The sequence below is a fragment of the Pithys albifrons genome, chromosome 5 (genome assembly GCF_047495875.1).
Source record: "Pithys albifrons albifrons isolate INPA30051 chromosome 5, PitAlb_v1, whole genome shotgun sequence".
NCBI classification, from domain to species: Eukaryota; Metazoa; Chordata; class Aves; order Passeriformes; family Thamnophilidae; genus Pithys; species Pithys albifrons.
The window spans coordinates 11,728,902-11,753,331 of NC_092462.1; the positions used below are offsets into that span (position 1 = coordinate 11,728,902).

A 24,430-nucleotide genomic window follows, 5' to 3' on the forward strand; every position below is an offset into this window, starting at 1 on the left:
CAGCAATTTGCAATGTAGCTTTGTTTAACAAAGGTTCTGGTTTTTTTCTAGAAATAATGAGAAAAAAACATTGTAGTGAAAAGATTAAGATTCTTCAATTTCACACAGTTTTGACTTTGAATTTCTAGTGTTACTTAGAACTGAAGTCCACTCAGAAGCCAAACAACTACTCTGTGGGGCCAATAATGTTAGTAAGAGCTGGGGTTACAAATCAGTGTTGATGAAAGTGCACCTCAGCTGAAAATGCATCTTCTTTGAGAGAGGCTGCAAGATAATATGTCACCTGACTCATTCAGCTGAATAAGAAGCTTAAATATTTAAAATTATTTTGGTACATTAGGTGATTCTGGCTTTCTCAGAGATTGCATTTCCTTGTAGAGGCCGGTATGTGCCACACTCCAGGCAGACCCTTAGAATCAGAATTGTTTAAGTTGGAAAAGACCTGTAAGGTTGTCGATTCCAACCTTAAACCAGCACTGCCAAGGCCACCACTTAACCTTGTTACCAAGTGTCATGTCCACACATCTTTTAAATACCTCCAGTGATGGGGATTTCATCACTCCCCTGTGCAACCTGTTCCCATGTCCGACTACCCTTTTGGTGAAGAAATGTTTCCCAGTATTCCTAGTAACAGAGTGTGCTTGCAAGAGAGAATATGATCTGTCCGTCAAGCACATCCAGTAAGTATCTCTGTATTTAATATAATCAATATTTAATATCAATATTGATACTTAATAATATCAATATCAGCTTGTGTCAGGCAAAGCTAGACAAGAAAGTTGCAGTTCCTCCACCTGAATAATATCTAAGAAAAGTGGTGCCCAGCAGCTACAGGGCTCAGGTATTTGCTTAGCAGTCGCTCCAGACCTAGAACAGGATTAGCCACAACTCCTTCAGGGCTAGAATTTTATAGGAGCTCTCTCTGATGGGCAGCTTCCAAAGAGCAGGAAGTCAGGGAGAATGTTTTTAAAAGCGTCATCCTGGTTTTCTGTTTAAATTAAAAGTATCCTTTTTTTAATCCAATTTATTTCCTTATGCCTCTATCCTGAAAAATACTAGACCCTCAATGGCTTCACATTTCAATTATGTGTAATTAGGTTTGCCTGTAGAAACATCCGAAATACTAATGTGATTTTTACCTTTACCAGCAAGCAGCTTTTGTTTACTGATAGCTTTTAACATTTTAAGAATATGGAGTTTGCTGATGCATTTTTTGTATTTTCCATAATTCTCTAATTTTGTACATCTATTCTGAACACATTTTAATGTGCTTGAGATGCTGCAGGAATAACTTTAGTCTTGTGTGCAAAGGACCTGGTTTTGTGGTCCTTGCAGAGGTCACAAAGTGCACCTGTTGAAATACTCTCACTTTACTGAATTCAGAATGATCTAGGACAAACTGGTCAATTGTGCTGTGGTGCATTTGAATGAAGATATCCTGGTTTTCCTTGCAGGCACCTTTTCCACAAGTCCTGTGTAGACCCCTGGCTGCTAGACCATCGCACCTGCCCGATGTGTAAAATGAATATTCTAAAAGCTCTAGGGATTCCGGTAAGCAGAGCCGCCGGTCGGGGCAGGAGGGACACACCACCTGCTGGGGTATATCCTTAGCCCTTTGCCTGTCTGTTCCCATCATACTCTTTTTGTCATGTTGTTGATTTATTAATTGATTTATTAGGGGAAGTACAAGCCAAAATGTCTGGCTCCACCTCTCTCCTGCACCCCATCTCTCTCCTGCATCCTGCACTTCCACGAGCAAGCGGAGGGGAGGAGGGGCAGTTCTTGGTTGGGTACTGGGGTTTGTGTGTCTGTGGTTGCCTGCTTTGTGGAGTAAAAGATTGTTTACTGGTGTTTTGATGGATTTATAGGTTCTTTCACATAGCTTTCACTCGTGTTTTAATTCAGGACTGAATTTATTTTTTTAATCATGCTCTCTGTTCAAATCTCAAAGCAGAAGTCAGCAAATAAAACTTTCTGTGCTATGCTGATCAAGTACAACTAAGTACTCATTCTGCAGAACCAGCCCTTTTTTTTCTGTCAGATTTCTCTTAAAGTCTATCTGGAGCAAGATCTGTACTCCTAATTCCAGTGAAGAGGCATTTCTCTCATGGAGGCCCACATGAGTTACAAGAAATTGTTAAACTCTTTTGTGATTTGAAACTTTCAAATGTGGTTAGAAGCTGCCAAAGCAATTGATCTTTTTAAGTTGCATGTTTGCATTCAGATAGTGCATGTCCTGTTTGCCACACCGTTTCCCAGCTGGAGCTATCACGGAGCTCAGGGGCTTCACCAGGAAGGAGTGAGTCACTCTCTCTCACTGTGCAAGGCTTGCCACGTGACCGTGAAGTTCAATACTGAAACACCACCAGCTGATGAACTAACAGGTGCTGTAAATACCCTCCCAAGTTAGAGACAGTGACATGCCAGTTCACATATGAAAGGGCTATATAAAATAAAACAGCTCACATGAACATACTGGGGGAGCTGGTACAGCCAATTCCCCAGAGTTCATTTTCATGGAGACTAGGAAGCAGGTTGCTGCAGAAGAGCAGCAAGTGATGAAGTATGTTTTTGCTGAAGTGGGCAGGTATGTTAATCAGTCTACTGTAATCCAAACCAAAAACATGCAATGGGGAAAATAAAGAAGTAGAGCATCGTATTTGGGGTAATGCGTTGTTACAGTTCAGCTGCTTTTTCTGTTAAAAATGCAAATTGGTTTTAGAATATTGAAAGATGATACAACTTTTCAATCAGTATTTGAGATGAAAGGTCAGAATGAAGGCTAGCTCTGCCTCTCAGCATCTCTGACCCAGGCTTAAATACAGAAATTGTCACCCAAGTTCCATGTCTCAGTTCACAGGCCTGCCAGTGAGCAGTTACCCAGGATTCTGACACCTCTTCTTCATACCCAGTATATTGTTCCATGGATTCCGCACCTTTTCTACTCAGGACCACACTATTTCTGCTCTCACACTGGTCCATTCACATTTTTCCCCAAGCACTTCATTAAGGTGGTCTTTATCCACTTTCATAATTGGGTATGAGGCAAATCAGACCACCGCATTCTGGAGACCTGAAGTGAGATGTTAGAGGCTTCCAAAAGATTTAGTGCTATTAGAATTTCCATTCAGAATACAGCTCTCCATGGCTTCACTGACAGCTGCTGAAGGCTAAGCATGTCCAGAGGCTGTCTGAGGCTGGGCACACCAAGGGGAAGGGAAAACATGCCCAGAAGCCATGTGTAGAGGTTTTGCTTTACATGACTGGCTTTTACTACATGTGAACAGCTCTGTAGTGGCAGGTATAGAACCTAATTGCCAGGGATAATTAAAGTGCCATTCAGCTTCCTCAGCCATCATTTCTCTTCTCACAGCTCCCTGTTCTCCCTGTACCACATAGCAGAAGGGGATCCATCCTGCTCCCCTCACTGAGACCTTTCTGCATGGAGTTTCTGTGGAAATAGTTGTACAGGGCATGTAATTAAAGATACTGCTGTGACATACATAAACAACTGGTTCAAATCAAGATTTTCATTTTAGCCTTAGTGTTGATCTGTCTTAATACTAAAAGCAAAGCACTTGGTTGTTAATACTCCACTAACAAAGTTTGTTTAGGGGATTTTATTGTATGAATTTCTGTAAAAAATTCCTTCTGAAAAACAATCCTCTCCATCTTTTGGAGGAAGCATGCTGGCTCTCACCTGCATGGATCATTAGTTAGGTTCATGATGGGAGAGCCTTATTCCTTGAGGTGATTTTCAATAGGAGCTGTTTTCCATGAGAAAACTTGGAGCATATAATAGGCTTCATGTCAGCTGCCCTTTGGGTGACAGCAAAGGAAGTCTGAGAGCATCTAGTAGCTTGAGGGTTAAAAATTCCTATATTGCTATCAGTTGCTCCTCTTCCTCTCTTTTCCCTGCCTTCTCTTCCTAAAATACACCTCAACTCCTGCTTCTCCCTCTTGTACGTTATGCCCTCTCCTGCTCCACCTCCGCATAACTTCTGCCTAACCTCTGTTCTTTTGAGCTCCTGTCTTTTGAGCTCAGCTTGCAGGACCTGTTTTCCATCTGCACAGAAATCATGTGTCCTCATCCTTCTCGCTGCCCAGCACCAGCTGAGGGCAGCCCAGGGTGAACATCATTCCTGACAGTTTGCAGGCACTGGGCAAAGCCCGTTTCTCTTTGGTGAGTGTAGTTACAGTTGCTGATACTGAACAAGCCACCAGTCTATTAGCACACATGAACAGATGTTTTCAGAGGCTCATGGCTTAGCCAGATGTCTATAGGCTGCTGTGGGAAAAGATATTCCCTCAAAGAACCTGTAAAGTTCTAGGGCTCCTCAGTGAGAAGTGGCAAATATTTCTGTAGAGTGGATAAAGCAAAATGGCATTGCCTTACCACATTCTTGAGTCTTGCTGAGCCATCTCAGGTTAAATTTCCACACACAGAAGAGCAGCTTTAGGCAGGCACCAGTCTCTGGTGAGAGACTTGAGTGCAAATTTGCCGTAGTGCTTTTGCTGGCTTTTATGGGAGGAATAAGGAAATCTTACCATAGGCGAGGCTATGAGGTTTTTTTCCTGCCAGCTACATGTTTTTGTCCTATGGTTGTTGTTAAAGACCTGGCTTGTATGACTGTGGATATATTGTGTTTCATTTAGCAGGAAGACGTGGGATTTTCCCAGAAACAACTGATTAAAACACAAACGTCTGAATGTTTCAATTCTGTTCACATCTAAACTCTCCATTTACTTTGTAACACAGACTTCAAGTATTACCTGCCCTAAACCCAGATTACCCAAGCAGCCCTGAGACACTGAAATGCCTGCATTCATTTTCACGGTAGCTGAGCACCCAAACACCTTCACTTTTCTCCATGGCGCTCTGCAGCTCCAAAGGATTATTAGCTCTCTATCAGCAAACAGTTGGCCTAACCTTTTCCACTGTCTCTTTGCTGCTGAATCCAGCTCAGACTATACCTCTTCCATCTGTAATGTTTGAAATGGATTATCAGTGAAAGTGTCTTTCACTTTAAAAGAGCTACAGTGCTATTGGGATGATCATATCACATAAAATAGTTTCCCTCTGCTTCTCCCCCTTTTCTGCAAATATCTGCTGGATATGCAGGCAGCTGCGTTTTTGGCAGCAGATTGTGTGACTTCAAGCTATTCACTAAGAGCCTTAGCCAAGCCCTCAGAAGTCAATACAAAACCTTCCCTTGACTTTAGTGGAATTGTGCTCTCAAAGCACTTACATGCAGGGAATGAGTGAAACCAATATAATTAAACTTAGCAAATGTATCTGGGTCACTCTGGCAGTGTAGCCATAATGTGGGGGATTTTCTTCGATCAGTATTTCATATTGTTAGTTTTATAGCATGCTGCTTAGTTTGGGGCATTTTTCTAACTAAAATGATGCAGGAGTAAAGGGATTAATTATAACAAGCAATACAGTTTTTGCATCTTTAATGTTTGGGTTGGTTTTCAATTCTAATCCCCCCTTTTTAAAGGTTTAATAGTGATAAAACCCCATTGTAGAAATAACTGGCATCAGAGCAAAGGATAGACTACTGATTCCCTGAAAAAAATATTGAAATAGTTTTTCCTATACTAGAATAGAAAAACAGGCCTTTTTGTTTTTCTTTTTTTTTAAGATAACACTGCCACCAAAGGCAAATTTTTTAATAATAGCTAAGTGTGCGTCAAAGAGTGCTACATCTAAGGGATAATTTGGATCTCTGTCCTACAGATAAGTGATTGGTATTTAAAAAGTACAGGTTCGATGAGTTTCATTAAAACCTGGTATAGCTGAATGTGCCTTTATCCCAATTCTGAGGAATTCTTGCAGCTTGTGGATTAGACTGGAGCCAGACAACAATTCTAATTTTTATTCCAAACTGTGGAAACAGGATTGTTTAAATTGCCTACCCTTTTCATTAAAAATATTTGTGAAAAAATACTTAAGAGGTGGCAACAGGGAATGTATGTGAAAAGAGAAAATGTGCGAATTTCCTCCTTCTGAAAAAAAATAAATGTGAGCATATGTAACCTTCTGTGCCTTAATTGAAAGGGATTTCTCTTGTGCTTAAAGTTAAGCCTCTCTTTAAGCCTTTACTGTATCGTGTTTTGCTTAGTTTCTTGGTGCCTGCTGGGGGAGATAGGCAGGTAGTGAAATTTTCAAAAGTGCCTTAACATGTGAGAACTAAGGATAGAAAAAATGAGATCCGCTGAAGAGAGTACATCTCCTGTGACGTTAGCCATCTGGATGTTGGATTTCCAGTCTAGCAGCTTAAGCCCTGTCTCTGCTTAGTGCTGAATAGAGAGAAGGCAGAGGGGGAATTCATACCTAGGGGTATGGGATGAATCACACAGCAAAATTGTCTCAAACCACTGCAGTTAGAGGAAACCTAAGTGACTGATCCAGATTAGCTGTCTGATTCCTGGAAAATAAAGATAAATGGGAACAACTTCATGTTACAATTCCTAACTTAACCGAGTGTCTGTGTGTTGCAGCCCAGCCTTGCTGTGTCCCTCTGCCATTTGGTCTCACTAAATCACATTGCAGGAAAGACTGAGAATTGAATAATACTCTTCAAATTCCCATTATTGCTTGTTTGTTTCTTTTCTCATAATTTTATTGTCTAGGAAATACAGTAGTAGCAAAGGAAATGATCTTTTGACGTTTAGAAACTTGTCTTATAAACAACTTTAGCTTTTACTTTTCCAGCCCACGCAAAGTAGCACCCACAGGCAGTTCCCTTGAATTCTTATTCCTGGAAGCTCTGATATTGGCTCTAAAAAAATGTATATCTCCAGAAAAGATAATCATTCCCGTTCAGCTGCTCTCTGTTTACATTTCTGATCTGACTCAGCAATCTGCCTGTGTTGAGCAGATCATATCAATAAGTGAGTTACTTTTTTAATTTGCACTCTTCCAAAGCCTTTTAAAACAAAATTAAGAATGTTTAGCCATTGTAGGTGACACAGTTTAACACTCAGTATTTCTATGGCATACTTTGGGTCTCTGTTCCAACAGATTGTTTTAAGTACACGAAGACAGACCAATTTTGTGTGTTTATTAATTTCATGTTGCCATTTTCAATACTGAAATAAAGTCAAAAGCTCAAAAGAAGTGGGAACAAGTAAATTCAATCTTTTTATCAGGTAGAAGCTCGATTTTCTTTTTTTTTCGTCCTGTTAGCCAAATGCAGACTGCATGGATGACATACCTCCAGACTTGGAAGCATCCATAGGAGGACCACCCACCAACCAGATAACAGGAGCCAGTGATATAACAGTGAACGAGAGTTCCGTAGCCCTGGATCCCCCAGCGCGGACTGTGGGAGTACTACAAGTCATCCAAGATGTAGACTCCTTTCCCCAGGCTGGGGAGGGCAACTTCACAACAAGCAGTAAGTTCCAATCTCTGGCAGAATTTGCACTGAAATAAATGTTTAGAAACCCAAATAACAAACTGATCTCTTGGGGGCATTTCACTGGAGCCATGGCCTTGCTTTAAGCCCAACCGAGGAACCTAAAGGGTAAGTAAATTTAAATATTATGTGTTCTGCTGTAACTGGACTGATGGTTGGAGTTCCTGTACTTGGAAACCTGAGCACAGTGAAATAACACTGTATAAAAAAAAGGGAGAATTCTGTGTGTTTAGTTTTCACTTGTCTAAGGGGCACCATTTGAACAGGAAGTTCACAAAATGTCTGCGTGTCTCTCTTTTCCTAAAAATTATGTTCTCTGGTGAAAATCTACTTCTGACAGTTTAAAAGGAATGTTGTCAGCTGTTTCAAGTGAGGATTGTACTAGTCTAAAAATTACCAGCTTTGGTTAAAATAGCAGATCGGTAGAAAATACCTATCAGATATCGATTGGTGTATTGACAAGACTATTATAAAAATCATCAGATGTACCTGAAGGGATTTAAAAAAGTGTAATAAAATACAGGTTTGTGTATGGAGTTAGTGTAGATTCTGGAAAAATATATACATTTTCAGTCATTTCTAGGTACTGCTATGGGCCTGTGCATGAAAAAAGAAGACAAGCAGTAATATGATTGTAAAAGGTAGGAGACAGATGATGGAACTAGGATGAAATGATTTTACATTAGTCTCCTTACTCTGTGGAGAGACTTGATAATCACATTTTCCCTGATATTGCAGCCAGTGTCACGGCAGTGAAAATAACTTGTGGAAAAGCTGGACTTGTGACATAAGACACGAGTAACTCAGAAGTAGGTTTTTAAGTTTGCTTGTGTGGATTAGATTCTGATTTCTTTTAAAGGTTTGGTCTAAGTTCTGGATCCAGCCAGGGGTGAGCAGCAAGCTTAATAAGCCCAGCCATCATCCATGGCCATCCTGTCAGCTGGTGGCATTCAGCCTTCTCAAGTCTCTTTGAGTGCTGGCAAGAGCTTTTCCAAATGAGATGTGGTATTGTTCCTTCCAGGAATTGTTTTTAAATGCATTTGAGGCTGATTTGAACAATGAAGGAAAGATGGTACCACAGTGTACTAAAGACTGGGCTAGACACTGGTCTCAGCTGTGCCCTCTTAGCATTCCTGGAGCAAGTAGCTGCTCTCACAGATAATGATCCTTGCCCTACTGCTCTTTACAAGGTCTGCTGCTGAGGCTGGGAAGGAGGACTGTGGTGTGCCCTTTGCACACACAGCTGCATGACACATGCTGAGCAAAGCCAGCAGACTGGTCCAAAGCCAATACAAAGGGCAGGCCACGCTTTTCATCCCACAATCTTGTAACACTGAGAAGCAGCTCTTCTAGTTTCTCACCATGAGTAACAATGGTGTTGAGGCTGCCAGGGAACACAAGAGCTCAGTAACTCTCCAGACATTCTTTTCCCTCTGGGTTTGTTTCCAGAGTCTGCAGAAGGAACAAACACATTTTTAATTCTTTTTCCAAATTGCCAACTAAGTTAAGTAACTGAGTGAAAAACTTGGTCTGAGCCAGCAGAGTACTGCAGGGCCCACAGAGATGTTTTATTTTGTCTTGATGCCATCAGTTTTCCCCCTTACCCTCTGTTTTTCCCCTTAACTTTAATAACATCAGGCAATAGACCCTAAGATGGGACAATTCTGAGGGCTGACAGCAGAGCCCATGGACAAGGCACTTGCACCAAGTGGTCTGTCAAGGGGGACAGGCAGCAAACCATGGAGTGTCCATGACCTGAAGAGATTGGCCACAACTGGGGAAGGACTGTGGAAAGGGTTTCTCCCTGGTTATTTCCCCTAAGAGAAAGCAGAAGAAGAGAGCAGGAAAGGAAAACTAGCAGATGGCCTGAGCCTGGTGAACATTGTGAGCCTCATGCCGTCACAGGGGTGCTAAAAGCAGGCCTTTCCAGTTGTTTTGTAAGGAAAGAGGAGTCCTGAGGAAAAGTCAAAACACCTTGGGACCTCCCAAACCCAGGTGTGTGGCTGCCTCTGCTGTAATTGTCACATAGTCACTCAGGGAACTCTGGCTTAAAGCTTGGTTAGCTGTTGTCGCTAACTTATCATTGATATGTAGATAGGAATTTTCATCTGGATTTCTCATCTCGAAGGGCAATACAATACTTGAATATTTGTCAGTGGTGGATATGCAGATTTACCTGCTGTCACCACATCCAAAGGGGTACCTTTTGCCGTAGTTCCCAGAAACAGCCACTTGGCCCCTTTTTGCAGCAGCACTGCAGCAAAGAAGGGACCTTTGGTTAGGGGTTAGAGGCTGAGTTCCAGCAGTGATGGGAATTTGTCTCTCCTGTCGCCTTATGTGAATTTGGGGGATTCAGGCACTCTGAAAGTTAGAACTTGGCATCTTAGGCAGCCTGAACTATTAAGCCAGTGAAAGGGTAACATCCAGGACCTTATACATAGCTGTGCTATGAATCCAGAGGACAAATGTAGGCTAAATAACTGGGTCGTAGCTGTCAAAAGAGATGGGACTTTATAGGCACTATGTCTGTTTATTGTATTCAGGCATTGTATTTCTCATTTCCAGAATCGTCAGTTACACAACTGCAGAGCTTGCTGAGTGTGCCCTTTCTGTGAACTAGACTGCCTGGGAATTTGTAAGCGATGACGCTGGTTACTCCTAGGAATCTGTGCTGAAGTTGCTAGGCTCTGGCCTCTTTATATAGCATTAGTGAAGGGAGTCTACTCCAAGGCTGAGGCTGCACTAGAAGGTTTTCTTCCTCTTTTTATTGAATCTGTGCAGACTCCAAGGCTCCGGTGCAGCCTTGACGTGACATCCTGTACCCGGCACCACAAATCCTTGCATCCTTCCTTATTCCTCACAAAGTTCAGTGATCCAGGAGGTAAAGGACTTGCCTTCCTCTTTCCACCCATTTCTGCAATAACTTTTCACTTAATTGTTGTTGTATTCTTTTTGTCTGTTGATTAATCGTTCTGGTATTGTTGTCTTGGTTTGGGTTTAATTTCCCTTTCTGTGTTTCCAGTGATTATTCAGAGCTCCCACAGTGTGTCTGGAGGGAGGATGTTTCCAGAATACTGTTCACATTGGGTAATACTATCTCCATGGTGGCAAAGCTCCTACCTACCTCAGTGGGGCCAGATTTTAATTTCTGGAAGTCAGCCAGTACTTCTGTGTGTATGCTCAGCACACAATTCCTCTTCTCTCCCTCCCTTTTGCTCCCTGTGCTACTGAATAGATGATGTTTTCTATAGGATCCTGGGAAATGTAGTGTACTGTGAACATCTGGATGGGACTTCATTAGGGGGCCAGTGCCTGAGGTTCCTTGCTGAACCAAGCATCTCCTGTTTAGTAGCACTGAGCACTTGAAAATGGACCAGCAGTTTCTCTCAGCTGCCTTCTACCAACATCCAAGCCTTCATCAAGTCCCTCAGGCATGTCTACCACCCAAAGTCTGCTTGGTTTGCTCTCTGTGGTGGGATTTTGTGTAGGATCCTGGGGTGGCATCTTGCAATGTGTTTCTGTAATCAGTTGTTGAAAATGTATTGATGGAAAAAGGGAAAAACTGGAGTTTAGAACAAGAAAGGAAGGCGGAAGGGTGAAAAATGGTGTGAAATGCATAAAAGTTCATCTCAGCTGAGTTTACTGCTTTGACCCTATTACTTTTCATCTCTCTGGGAGTATGAAAGAAGATAACCTAAGGATCTTTTTCTACAATAATGCATTATAGCAATCTGTGTTGCCTAATTTTTAGTAGTGAGTTATGCAAAATGTGCTAACATCTTTGGAAATTTCAGTGCAGGTAGAATTTCCTGCTCTACATATGATGTGGATGGAGTTGGACTTGGCTACAATCTGAACTTAAAGAAGCTCTGAGCTACATGTGCTTTGGAGGGTGGATTTGGGATTTGAGGACATTGCCATATTCTTTAGGTCAGGCCCAGCTGGTATTGAATGATATGGTTAAAAAAGATAGTTTTTTGGGGAAAGTAGCATCTGGTGAAAAGCAGTTACTAATTTTTTCATCTTTTGTAGCATTCATGGTTATTTAGGTCCCTCAAGCACTTGCTAATTTCTGAAAAAAGTAATGTGCACTGCCTGAGTTTTTGCTCTCTCTTCATAAATACTTCTGGTTTTTTCGATTTTGACAAGCTTTTATATTCCCTCCAGTGGGATGTCTCATCCCACTGCTTAAGGCCTCAGAAATCCCACTAGCGCTATCTCTGTAGTTGGAGGAAGATCCATAAATAATTCTACTGCAAACATGGGCAGGACTTTGAGTGTGAAACACCAGAAGCTCTTCCCTGAGGTGTCATATCACCTGCAAAGTCAACAGAGCTTGGTGGACTGTATGGCAGTGTGGGCAGTCTATAGAATGCCAGCAGTTCCTTCTCTGCCTCTCATTTTGTTCTTTCCATAAAACCCTGCCAACGTACAGCTCATTGTGACTGTTAGGACCCTTTCAAATCTCTTTGATAGCTCTTCTTTAAATCTATTAATATAACTTCTCAAGTAATTATTTTGATCTGTGTTTGTCTCAAATGTCTTTGTGAAGAATAATCAGCCTTTGGAAGTGGATGAAAGTGCATGATAAGATTCTGATCCACTGTTGTAACCACTTGACTGTTCCTCCTTGCTATTAATAGTGGGCTTCTTAGGCAGAATGTAAAGGGGGAAGAAAAGGTGGAAAAACTCCCTAGACAGTAGTTAATACAGCAAGTTATTAACACTTGCATTAGCAAGTTCTTACACTGTCCCAAAGGGAGAACACTAATGGGACCTAGTTAAAGACTGAGCAGATTGGGTCCCATGTGCCTGGCATGTGACGTTAAGTCCTAGTGGCTCTATTAAAAGCTTGTGAGGATGTTGCTGTCATGGACTGAAACTTGTAACGAGCTGAGCTCCTAGATTTGTTTTGAGACTGGTGTCAGCATCGCATTGGTGGTTTGAAAGAGTCACCAATTGAAACGTAACTGGCACTAAAAACGTTCTCTGGATTATTACACACACCTACGAGACTCCTGCCAGACTGAATGGACAGTGGAGTTTTCCTGTTATAAAACTGCTCCTCCTATCCATATGTCAAGATGCAAAATACAGACAGTGTTTCTGTACAGCAAATTGCAAAAAGGAATGTGCAAAGTGCTGTGAAACAAGGAGCAAATTTATATTTAAATTTTGTTTGTTTTCTGTTTCACATCTGTATGCATTGACAGTGTGTGCAGAGCAAGGATGAAACCATTGGTTCAGCAGCTGTGATAAGTCTCAGTCAGAGGGCATGGAAGGTACCTGCTGCAGTCTGGCCTATCCTAGGGTGCCAAAAAGGCTGCAGATGCCAAGAAACTTACTTAATAATTGTGTCTAGGATGAGATTTAGAAGAAAGTGTTCGCCTTCTATAGTGGAAGCTCAATTTATAAGTCTGTATCTGAATTCGTCCATACCTTGTCTCTCTCTGTCCCAGATTGCAAATTCCTGCCTCCATGCTGCTTTTATGTTGTCCAGCTACCTTGGGAGCCCAGTCCAGAAGCCAACCAATTTCTTCCTGGCTATTTTTTTTCATTTGGATCGGTTCTCTGATCCAGAAGTTGTTGTGTCAGTACAACAGGAGGAAAGAAACATGGAGCACAAGAGGACTGGGAACAGTTATAACATAGGTTGTATCTTTTTTTAAATTTCACTGTCTTAGGTAGACAGCTGGATAAAACAGCTGAATAAAAAAGTTTTTAAAGCAAAATACTAATCCAAACTGCAGAGAGACCAGATGACAATAGTAACTGATCTCTTTGATTTATACTTGACAACGGAAGCATTGCCTTGCAAGAGATGTTTAGTATCTTGCATACAATTGGCTTAATTATTTAGGATTCATTCTCACATCTCTGATGTCTGTGCAGTTTTTATTCTCATCAGTTTCTACACAAAAGCCTCCATTGAAATCACCAGGAAGTGCTGTTTAAAATACAATGTGGTGCTGTGATTCTGAATCTTTTTCTTACCAATTCAGGAATAAAACCAAATGGGAGACACAAGGATGCAGCTTGGATCAGCACAAGAAAATAAGAATTAAGAAGGAAGACGGGGAGCAGTTCTGTAATCAGGCAGGCAGAGGAAAGGGAGGATTCAAGGGTTAGTGCTGCTGGTTGCTGCTGGTATTTCAGACAGATAGGCAAGGCAAAGGCGATGGTCACCTGTACTGCACAGAGCCCAGAGACCCCTACCAGTGTCAGGCTCTGCTGAATCAGTCAGTACATACAGAGATAGTAACAGACGGACCTACTTCCGAAAGCCTCACAGGTAAGAGCAGATTATAGCAAGCAAACAGATATTTTTAATCTAGTGGGAAAAGAAAGTCCGGGAAAAGGCAGCCGTGCCTACAGGAGAATAAAAACAAGAGGGGGAGGTACAGGAGGCACCTCAAAAGTAGTGTCATTTCTGCAGCAGTTACTCTTGATTCTGCTTGCATGCATTTTGTTCTGGGTGCATTGCTTCATAATGGAGTGTGCATTTGCCTTAGTGCTCCATGGGGTCCTGAACCACTTTGAAGGCAACTCCAGTGAAAGAAATCAGCCAAGAGCTCTGCTGATAACAGTTTCCAGTCATTGGTTATATAATGTTTTTCTCCATATTCATCTAGGCTTTGAGGTTGTGAATGTCCAAGAGAATTATTTGCGCAGGGAAGCTGCCTAATTTCTCACAAGCATTTAAAGGACACGTGCCTGCTTACACCTGTACCTCTTGTGTTGTAACCAGCAGTTCTGATTTCTCAGAAAGCATGACAGAGTTGCCTTTTGAATAGTTTAAATGAAGGAGAGGCAGAAGGAGATGTACCCATAGTTGTGTGATGTTTCTTGAATGGTAGAAAAACAGTCTTGCAGGAGATATTTGGCCTCCAAGAAGCATCCAGAACTGCTCTACTCTAAGTTTTCTCCAGACTCTTGCAGAAGCAACAGCTCAAAGTTTCACATGTAATCTCTAATACTCTACAATTTCAATCTCAAAAAATAAGTGATATTTGCTTATAAAACACTGAGCAAGTCCTACTCTTTCTGTCATCACTTATCTTCAATTCCTGGAGTCAGGGCACTTCAGGGATCTTTTAGGGTTGCCACAGTAACCAGGTCATTTCACACAGAAGTGAGAGTGCTCGCTAAACCTTTAATAACTGGACTTGTTGTTCTGGATGTGGACAATTTCAAGGGAAGATAATGCCTGAAACTGCTGAAACTGAGAGGCCAGATGGAGAAAGTGGCTTATGAGTGTTTATAGAAAATGTGAAGGATCAGAAGAGAAGGTAACATGTTAAGCCCAATATCTGAGAGAAAAGATCCAACTACTGGCATGAGTGTTAAAGGATTTTCTCCAGGGGGCAGGAGAAGTGTGTAAGCCCTCACCTTAAGGGATGCTGAAAATAGGACCCACATGGATATATTCTTCCCCAGGTAGATGCCATCTTTGCCACTCCAGTGACAAGGCTGCTATCCTGAGGAATGTACTCAAGCTGTACACAGCACAGTGCACAGTCACATCAGAGATGCATTAATGAGTATCCACCCAAATTGGCCTTTTATTGTGACTATATTTTGCAAGGGCCAATATGTTTGACTGTTCTTTTCATTGTAATTCATGCTAACATGAGGAACTCAGAGAGTAGGCAAGAACATATGCAATAATTAAACCATATAATAATGCACATAATATGGAAAACAACTTACATGGAGATCTCTGTGAATTTCTGCTCTATTTGCCACTCTCTAGGTCCTGTAAGACAATGAAAAAACATACTCCTATAGGAAAAAATGTATAGAAAATGTACAGAACAAAGATGCCACTGGCAAAGTCAGAATAAAAATCTTAACTAAAATAGCTTTATTAAATTGTAGCATCTCGGTGGAGGGTGGGGAAAGTCACATAAAGGGGGTTTAAAATCTACCAGTTCCTTATGCAGGTAATTAAATAACAAAATGTTTTCAGCTGTCAGTGTTTCTTTGGGAGACAGCAACCAAATGTGGTATGTCATGTATTCATGACAAACCTGACTTCAGATTTTTGCCCCCATGTACATGAGATATGGAATTTAACTGAGGTGTTGCTAAACTTTATAGCTAGTAAATTGTCTTTCTGTGCATGAATAGCTGTCAGTCTGTAAGACCAAAATAGTCTCTCAGAAGGAAATTTTAGAAAAATGACCCTCTGCCAAGCTGCTCTGGGAGATGTAACGTGCTCCCAGCTGTGGGGTAACCTGCAGCCTTAAAGTACACTTCAAAGGAAACAGTTTGGAGGAAAAGCTGTGATGGAAAGATTATGTTTTAAGTTTTCACCCTGAAAAGGGCCTTGTAAAACTACTAAAATGACTTCATATTCCACAGGGCAGAAACAATTACATTTGTTTGCAGTAATTAATTCCTTCTGTCTCACTTTTTTTTCTTTTAATTAATCCTTCAGTTTTTGCTTGATTTTGACTGAAAGATGCAAGTCCATTTCCTTTGTAAAAACAGAAAATTAAATTTATGTACAGCTTCTAAGAGCCCTCTTTTCAGACTCGATATATAGTACAACAATTTAATCTTTTTGTTTTCTAAAAGCTCATGAGGTATAACTTTTGTTCTGAAACGGCCTGGCAACCTTCTGGAAACTACCACTTTTCAATGAGAGGAGTTGAAAGTGAAGAATAAAAAAGAAAAGGCAAAATAGTTAAAACCAAACAATGTCACAAGAGGTTTGACTCTAACTTTACAGTAGTGTTTTCAAGGAAAATAATAGTGAACAGTGCAAAGGCATTTACATTTTTCAAAGTTACATGGTTTATTTGCAGGTTTTCAGAGAGCTTTTGTTGCTTTCAGTATTTCCAGGTAGGTATCAGTATATAGGGTAAAAACTCTTTCTTCTGCCTCTGCAAGGAGTGTGAATGCTCAGAACTCAGAAGAAGGTGGGACAGGAGTGTGTATGAACTAAAAAGATTGAAACAGAGACAAAACGTTTTAATGCGGAGAAACAATGCTTTAAAATTATTCTGTTCCAATTTGAGTTTCACTTGTAGAATGTTAGGGAGGTTTTGATGGTAGTGGTGATGGCCAAGAGACCTAATGAGTATATTTTCTAGTAAAATTCCAGCAGCAGTTTGTTGAAACTAAAGTTGACCTTTCCCATCCACTGCTCCAAGAAGAAACTCTGAAAATGTCTTGGCTTTGGCCTTTCTCATGTTCTCATGAGCATTTCATCAAGAATCCCTGATAAAAGCTGTGGCTTGGAGGGGATTTTCTGATGCCAGAAGTTGTTCAATTGAAACTAGATTGTGACTGAAGGCATATTTGAAAGGAAATGCTAAATGGCACTAGATTTATATAGCCTCAAGGCAGTTTCTGATGTCCCTACTGGATTTCCCACCAGCCAGAGCCAGGCCTCCAAGGGCACTTGGCCAGTGGGAAGTTATCCTGAGATGCTCTTTAGGCAGCTTTAGTGACCTTTAGGTGAGATTGAGTTCCCTCTTTGGTGTTCCTTTGCCGTTTGTCATCCTGGTTGCCTCTCCCTGGGTTTTGTCACATCTAGAATTTTGCAGGGCAGTAAAAGGAGCTCAGTTCTTTGTGATATTACTTGTGTGAACCATGAGCAAGGAAGCCAAAGGAGGTAGGTAACTGAAGAGGGAGCATGCTTGCACTCTTGCTTTAGGCTGGAGAGACAAAACTATTGGTTTCATATCTCGGGTCAAGAAAAACTGTGCGACATTCTTGTCCGTAAGGGCTCATTTTGGACTCATTTTGAACTCAATGAGAAAGGGAGAAAGGCAGGAAGGAGAGTCAGGATCAGAGAGAGACTCACATTAAACTCATTTAAACTCTTTAAATCAAAATTGTCAATTTGTTTTCAGCTGTAAAGGCTGATTTTTGTTTTCTTCTTCCATAAAGCCATTTTTATAAATGTCTTTTCAGCTAAGACTTGAATGTAGGAGGCCTGGCCTGGCACATCAAAGATTTATTTTTTAATGGGGAAAAAAAAAGTTGAGCTATTGCAGATTGTCAAAGAAACGTTCCAATTAAAAGGAGTTTGGCATCAACTCATTTAAAATGTCTTAAATGAACATAAGAGATAAACAGGTGACCTCTTTCTTTATGAATGCTTTTCTCAATTGTTGTTCCATGCTCGTGTGTTCTCTGTGTACACAGAAAAGCTTGTTAGAATTTTATCTGGTGCATTAGCTCTGCTAAAGGACACCAGTAACATTTTGGACATTTCTGCTCCAAACAAGCAGTGGTTCTGTACATCTCTAGTCATGTTTTAATTGTCTGAGTTTAAATGTGCTCACATTTCTTTCCTGTAGAATGCTTTTAGATCAAAAATATTGCAAAATCCTTTAAACAAACTGTGGAAGCAACCTAAAGGAGATGCAAAGAATATTAAACAGGTTTACTTTTCCAAAAAAAAAAGGTTTGGTATTTTTTTCTTATTTCTAAACTAATGAAAAGAGCCATGTTTCTCATAAAAACACTTAGACCAATTAAATCAGTATTTTTTGCATGAGTTGTCAGGAAGTCTGGGTAGAGATGTTCCTACTGGAAACTGTGGGCTGCTTCTGCCTGCACAGATCTGCTTTACTTTTCCTGCTAGTACTCAGTCACAGTTAAATGAGATTTACAAACCTACCAGCACTGACAATGTCATGTTACACATGCCAATCCATTAATTCCAGCAGCACTCTGAGTCATTTTGCACCCTCTGTAAAGTGCTGACCCACAGCATTCAGCTGCCCAGTGGCACACAAGGATCTTCCTGGTGCACAGACCATCCAAACAGTGAAAACTTCTCATTTCAGCAAATCTTCAGTACAGAAATTCCCATTTTGCCCTTGAGGGTCATGGTCAATCAGAGAACTGGCCACAGCTGAAGGTAGAGAACATTACTGACAGTGAAATATGGAGTAGGCTGCAGGGAAGATTAGTGCTGGAATAAAGCTGTTCAAAAGCTGAATAATTACACTGGAATATGAAATGTTTTTCAAGGTTTTGCACGCTTGTGAGGTTTAAGAGAAAGGAGTGTTAGCAGCCGAACTCATCTGTCATCTGTGTCTCTGGGTTGGTGTTGCATGAAGGGTTCTTTTGAAAACCAGATATTGCAGCTTTCAACTGCCACCCATCTGCGATTCTGCACTGGCAGAGAGAGAAACTAAGTAGCTGGGGAGCTTGTGCAGTGAATGATGCTAATTGCTAGCAAGTCTGAAAGGGATCAAATCATGCAGCCTCTAAAGTAGTGCAGAATAGACTCAACTACCCAGGACATCCCTTCCAGTGCAAGTCTCCTACGGCTTCCCCATTAAGTACAGAGTAATAGTCCATGTGTTAAAAATGCTTTTCTTCTGAAGCTATTTTGAAGTGTAGTTTCTGCACTGCCCTTTTTTCCTGTTGTTTTAAAACATCATCATCACTTAGACTCCAGAGAAGTTGAAATTCTGAGAATAGTGAAGTATTTCAGGTTAATTATTTTAAAGGAGACATTTTTGATAGCTCTGGAAGTTGGTAATAACTCAAGTGTTTGTCAGTGCTCAGTGAAGATCAGGGCTGTCCTTTCTGTGTCTGTATGAAGGAGGATCAGACACAAGTACCTACCATGAGTGTATCTGAACACAGGGCACTAGAAATTAAGTGTACACTGTTTTCAGTTAGGATTAAAACTTCCTTCTATAAGGATTCTGCAAAACTGGATGTTAAAGAAAGCTTTCCTTGCACAATTTTTAATTTAGGGCCTTCAAAAGAGGAAGTACGTGGATACTGCAAGAAGCCCATAGGAAAGAGATTCAAATTAGTAGAATGTGTTACTTTTAAAACAACTAGAATTTATTTTAAAAAACTACTGCAATTCTAATGAAATTAAGGGGTAACACTTCAGCTTGTCACATTATTTTGCTTCATTGATAATGGACATATAAACAGCAGAAATTGCTTCTTCTATATGGAAAGCTGGATGTTCCTATTTAATTGATCATTCTATTAGTTCTGAAATGTTAAGTATAGACATAAAAAATGCCTTGCTAACCAATTGAGCTGTCCCCTCTGTGTATTTAGAAAAATGTCTTTTTATGTATGTGCCCATCTTGGAAGAGAAGAAATAGTATAGCTATAGGGTGTGGCTGTAGTGATCTGTTCAGGTTCTCACCTTGTTTCAATATATGCATCAGACCTGTCTGCACAATATGTACTTTTGCTGATGCCACACCAGGAATCACTACATCTACCTCCTGGTGGATTGTGACACTGAAAAGCATGTGCTTTGCTTTTAAACTGGATTTTTTTTAGAGAGTCACTGAGTCTCTGATTCTGGGGGTTTTTTTTCTGTTGTTGCAAGAGATTTATCTGCAGCTGAATTGCACTTAACTCAGTGTTTATCTGTTGAGCTATAATAAGTAGATAAGCCATGTTCTTTGACAGAAAATATAATTAAGCTGTCCAATTCAAATCAGGTTAGATAGTCCTGTGAAATTCAAGAACATATTTTGTCTGAGTTGTTGTACTGTTTCTGTCAAGTATTCTCTGTTTTTATGGACTTGTGAGAACGGATCTTTGGCCTAAGCATTTGATCAAGTGTCTCCCCAGTTTCTTGGGGTCATGTACCTGTCAGTCCTGTGAGCATGTGACTGGCGACTAAAAATGGTCACATTCTGCAAGTCCATGTGTGGCAGCTGGTGGGAGGGACACTGATTGCCCTGTGACATGCCAGAGGGTAAAGAAAAAAAGAAGGTGTGACATACAGTGTTATGGTCTCTTCACATGTTTGTTGTGCAGCCCTAGGACAGCATGGAGGGTGCTGAGAGTGGAGGGATGGATGACCTCAGAATGCTATTCCAGTCTGCCCTGACTTGTCAGGCATAGTGGTCCCATATCTGTGCTCTGCTTCAAGCTCTGGAGCTGTTGCTGCAACAGCGTCAAGCCCATTCCCAGGCGTGTTGTTTCCTTATACTGAACAAAAAGGAAGACTATTTTCCCCTAAAGTAAAATTTAAACTGTTAGAAGTTGTGTTTCGCTAGAAGTAAAAATTACTTATCCAATACACAGGTTCCTCCACCACCATTCTGGGGTTTTTGTCTTTTGGCTTCATTACTGTGTGCGCTTATTTTTTTCAAATCTAATGAGATGTCCCTGGGTGAAATTTTTATTATGGACATTCCTAATGGAAGTAAATTTCAGCCAAGGATCACTGTCCTCAACATGTGTGGTGAGAAAGATCCTAAGAACATGCACAAAATTAAAGAACCCACAAAGTGCTAGTCCATGCTCTGGAGATCTCAAGTGGAGCCCAGTGTCAGCAGCATTGGAAAGGAAGACAAGACTGTGTGTGAGAGAGAGAGAGAGGAGATACACACACTTCATTCAAGTAATTCCACCACTGCTGAGCTTTTGAGCCACCTCCTTGTGTGTTTTTTCATTAAATCCTCTAATACATGCACAGGTGTTTTTGTGACGTCTTTGCTCAAAGATGTTTGCTGTAACTCCTCTTGAGAGTTCCGTGTGTGATGCCTCAGTACTGTGCTTTGCTAGAGACCTGGGATTTTTGAGAGCTTATGCAGCAAGAGGTATTTAAAGAGACAGATTTGAAAATAATGCACGTACTGACATGACAGACAAACTCAGACTAATCTAAGCGTTTCCAACCCCCTCATTTAAAAATTAACAGGAGTTGTCTTTGAAGCAAGCTGTTGCTTTCTGTTGCAGCTGTGTGCATACTTGCAATTGAAGAAGCAGTTCATAGTGATTAGGCAGAAATAAGTTTTTTTTCTGATTGGCACTCAGAATTGATTGCCTGCACCTTGTGCATGACCTGAAGTAGGAGTGAGAAGTTTCTAACATCCTTGAAGAAAAGCTGCAGGTCTACTTCTATGTCCTAGTCTTATTCTGTGCCTTTGGTAGGTTGCTTTCCCAAGCACAAGTCACCCCTTCTTGCATTTTCCTGTGTGCCAGAGTTGGCTTTCCCATTTCACAGGAGGATTGTAATCCTGGTTGCCTTTGCAGGATCCAGGTGTGCTGAAGGTGTTAGAGATTGTATGGGTGGATTACCATTTCCCCCCAGGCCATGATGTGAGCCAGCAGACCCTGCTGAACCTCAGTCAGGTGCTGAGCAGGTGCTCTGGGACAGGCTCTTGGGTTGCCTCAGCAGGAAGGAAGGTGCCCCTGGGATGAGCATCCCTTTCCTTGTTCCTCCCAGCCAGGAGCAGGTGGGGTCAGCATGGACTTGCAGTCCTGAGGAGGAGCAATCTCAGATGGCTTTATGCAGCTGCTTCTGCCATGGAGGCCCCCAGGGAGAGGGCACAGCTCTGCAGCATGACCAGAGAAGAAGGTCTGGGAAACCACTACCTTACATTGAGTCTTCTGGTTTAATATTTCATTGTACTTGGGGTGTATCGTGATATCCCTCCAGCATGACTTCTCTGAAGGATTTGTGTGGTGTTGGCCAGTTCATGTTTAAATCACCTCATCAAAGGATGTTTCTTCCTGATATTCCTTAGAAACAGAACAAGAACTGAAATTTCTCCTGCTATTGCACTCTTGCTGGTTCAGTCCGTTACGTGTATGAGTCAGGCTGTGATTTCCTTCTTTCAGGCTTGCAGGAAGCAGAGCTGACACGGGTTTTTAAAATATAGATAAGAAAGTTCAGTCACAGTAGCAGTCACCAGTATAGCCCATGGAAACTGAGGTGCACAGGATTAAATTGCATGTTTATACTTCTTGGATGTAAAAGTGTCTTTATTGTGACAGCCTGCCAATAAGCCACGTAGTGTATAACACATGTGAGTACATACAGCTTTTAACTCTGCTTTTGGCTCACACCTGCTGTCCCTTCAGAATTTACATAGCTGGCAAAAGGTGTTTGCTCACTGCTCAGGGGGTATTTGTCTCTCCACGTCTCACCTTGGCTACTGGGATAATCTTTGCATATCCCTCACACACCATTGACATGACAAGGCATGATTTTTGTGTGACTTTATCACTTAATGCTCATTTTTTTGCAGTGACACCAATGAGCCCTGGTCATTTAGCATCTGATAAGAAAACCAAGTGTAAAGGTAGTCCCCATGCCACACTTGTAGTTTTAGATGTATAACATCATGATCACTGCAGGGACAGCTCGCAGGTGTTCAGTGCAAGAGGGGATGTCTTCCCTTCCTTCCTCTCTTCTGTTTGCTTCTTTGCTGGAGTTGGCTGAAGTAATTGCCTTGTGGCTGAGCTATGCCTAGCAAAAAAAAATGATTCCAAGGTACTTTGCAGGCATTTTTGTTAATCAAGTCAACTCCGTGGCCAAAGGACTGGCAGAGCTGACTCAGGATAGGTGGCTGGAGGGTGAGCTAGGGAAGGGGAGTTGGGCTTCTACTACTTGGCTACTGGTCCATGGAACTTCAGCTAAGTCGGAAACCAGGTCTGCATGCAGAGAATTTAAATGGAAGAGTAATAGAAGTGATCAGGAAATAATACCTGCACATGAAGTGTTTATAGCAGTGCTTGGGACTGCACAATCATTGTGATTTTAGTTCAGACTGGGCACAAGGGACTTTTTTATGAGTGAATTTAGTGAAGAGTTTAATTAGACTTTTCGTTTAACAGGAAATGGAAAACATAATTTAATGTTTCTTAGGATTCTTAGTGGTGTGTGAAATGGCAGGATGTTACTAAAAATAGCTGGATTTTTTCAGAGTTAAAGATCTTGAACTATTTGACAAATTACCAAAGGTAGCTAAGGTACTTGAAAATTGAAACTTTCATGCCCTGTGCTTCAGCATTTTTTAATCTTTTCCCTTTTTATGGGAGATGTCATTTTCTGATTTCCAACCAAACACATAAATAGTTGTGCACATATATTATAATTTCTAACAGTCTGTATATTGAATGAAATACATTCACATTTATTTCCAAAGCTTTCTGTGGAATCAGAAAAAATATGCTACCCTGGCTAGAGGGGCATCTTTGGGTACTTAAGTTGGCCAGCAGTGAGCAGTAAAGGAGAATGTGCAGCAGCATCCCACTGTCCCCCTCTCCTTCTAGACAGTGGGAAGGCTTGGAGAGAGAAAGAAAAAGCAGCTTGGCAAAGGTTTAAGAGGCTGGATGCCCCATTGTGGAAGATATATTAAATGGGAAAAGAAAAAAAAAAACCTCTACTTTTCCAGCCAGCTGGGTCCAGCTGCTTCCATGCCATAACATCTGGTACATGTTCTTCCCTTTTTGCTCAGCTTTCTGCAAATGTGTTGTGTTATTTGTCCTCACTTGGAAAGATTTTTTTCCCTTTCTTTTGGGGAATTAGGTGCTGATACTTTTTATGCTGTTTATGAAAAGGAGTTTCTTGGTATAGCCAAAACACAGGTTGTCTTCTCAGGTAACTGGTGTCAAAGTTTATTTCTTAAGTGCATGTTCCAAATTTAGGCTTCAGAAAATTAGTTGTATTATTAATTAATAACTTATTCATTTTAATGCTTGACTTGAGGTACTGGGGTGTGATTTCCAGAAGTGCTGAGTACTTGAAACTGTAGGTGAAGTTAGAAGATATGCTTGGGACATACAATGCACAGGTTATTGCTGTAACTGAAAAATGAGGTTTACAGTGTCTTAACTGGGCAACCAGAATCAGTGAATGTCTTGGAAGAGTTGTGGCTCTCCCATGTCAGTAGCTCACATCTAGAATAATGGTGATGATGAGGATGATGATGGGGATGTCAGCCCTTCATACTGCAGGACGTCTGAAGATAAGGAACTATGTCTTTGGCTGTTTTCCATTAAGAGATGCTGTATTTCTATGTTCTCCCAAACCATATATCCTAGAGAAAGATTAAGGGAAGAAAGTTTGTTACCCTTTTACTCAGTAATAAGAGAAAGAAGAAGCTTGCTTTGGGGGAGTCTCTCTGGTGTTTTATTTCATATTGAGGCCCATCTGTCACCTCTCTCATCCACTTACAGGTTTGATGCAGGTAAACACATTTTTGAAGTGCCATCTTGAATTAATCTTGCCAGGTCATGGCATGTGGTTCTTCCCTTTG

The 24,430-nt window shown here is 41.1% G+C and overlaps 1 protein-coding gene across 1 annotated transcript in view; it reads left to right on the plus strand.

Moving 5' to 3' along the window:
- The window catches only part of RNF150 (ring finger protein 150), a 112,182-nt gene that overhangs the window by 81,496 nt on the left and 6,256 nt on the right, over positions 1-24,430 (plus strand). The window contains exons 5-6 of the mRNA XM_071555710.1: positions 1,455-1,551; positions 7,196-7,406. Of these exons, the coding sequence (XP_071411811.1) occupies positions 1,455-1,551; positions 7,196-7,406 (308 nt within the window). The remainder of the gene's footprint in view (positions 1-1,454; positions 1,552-7,195; positions 7,407-24,430) is intronic.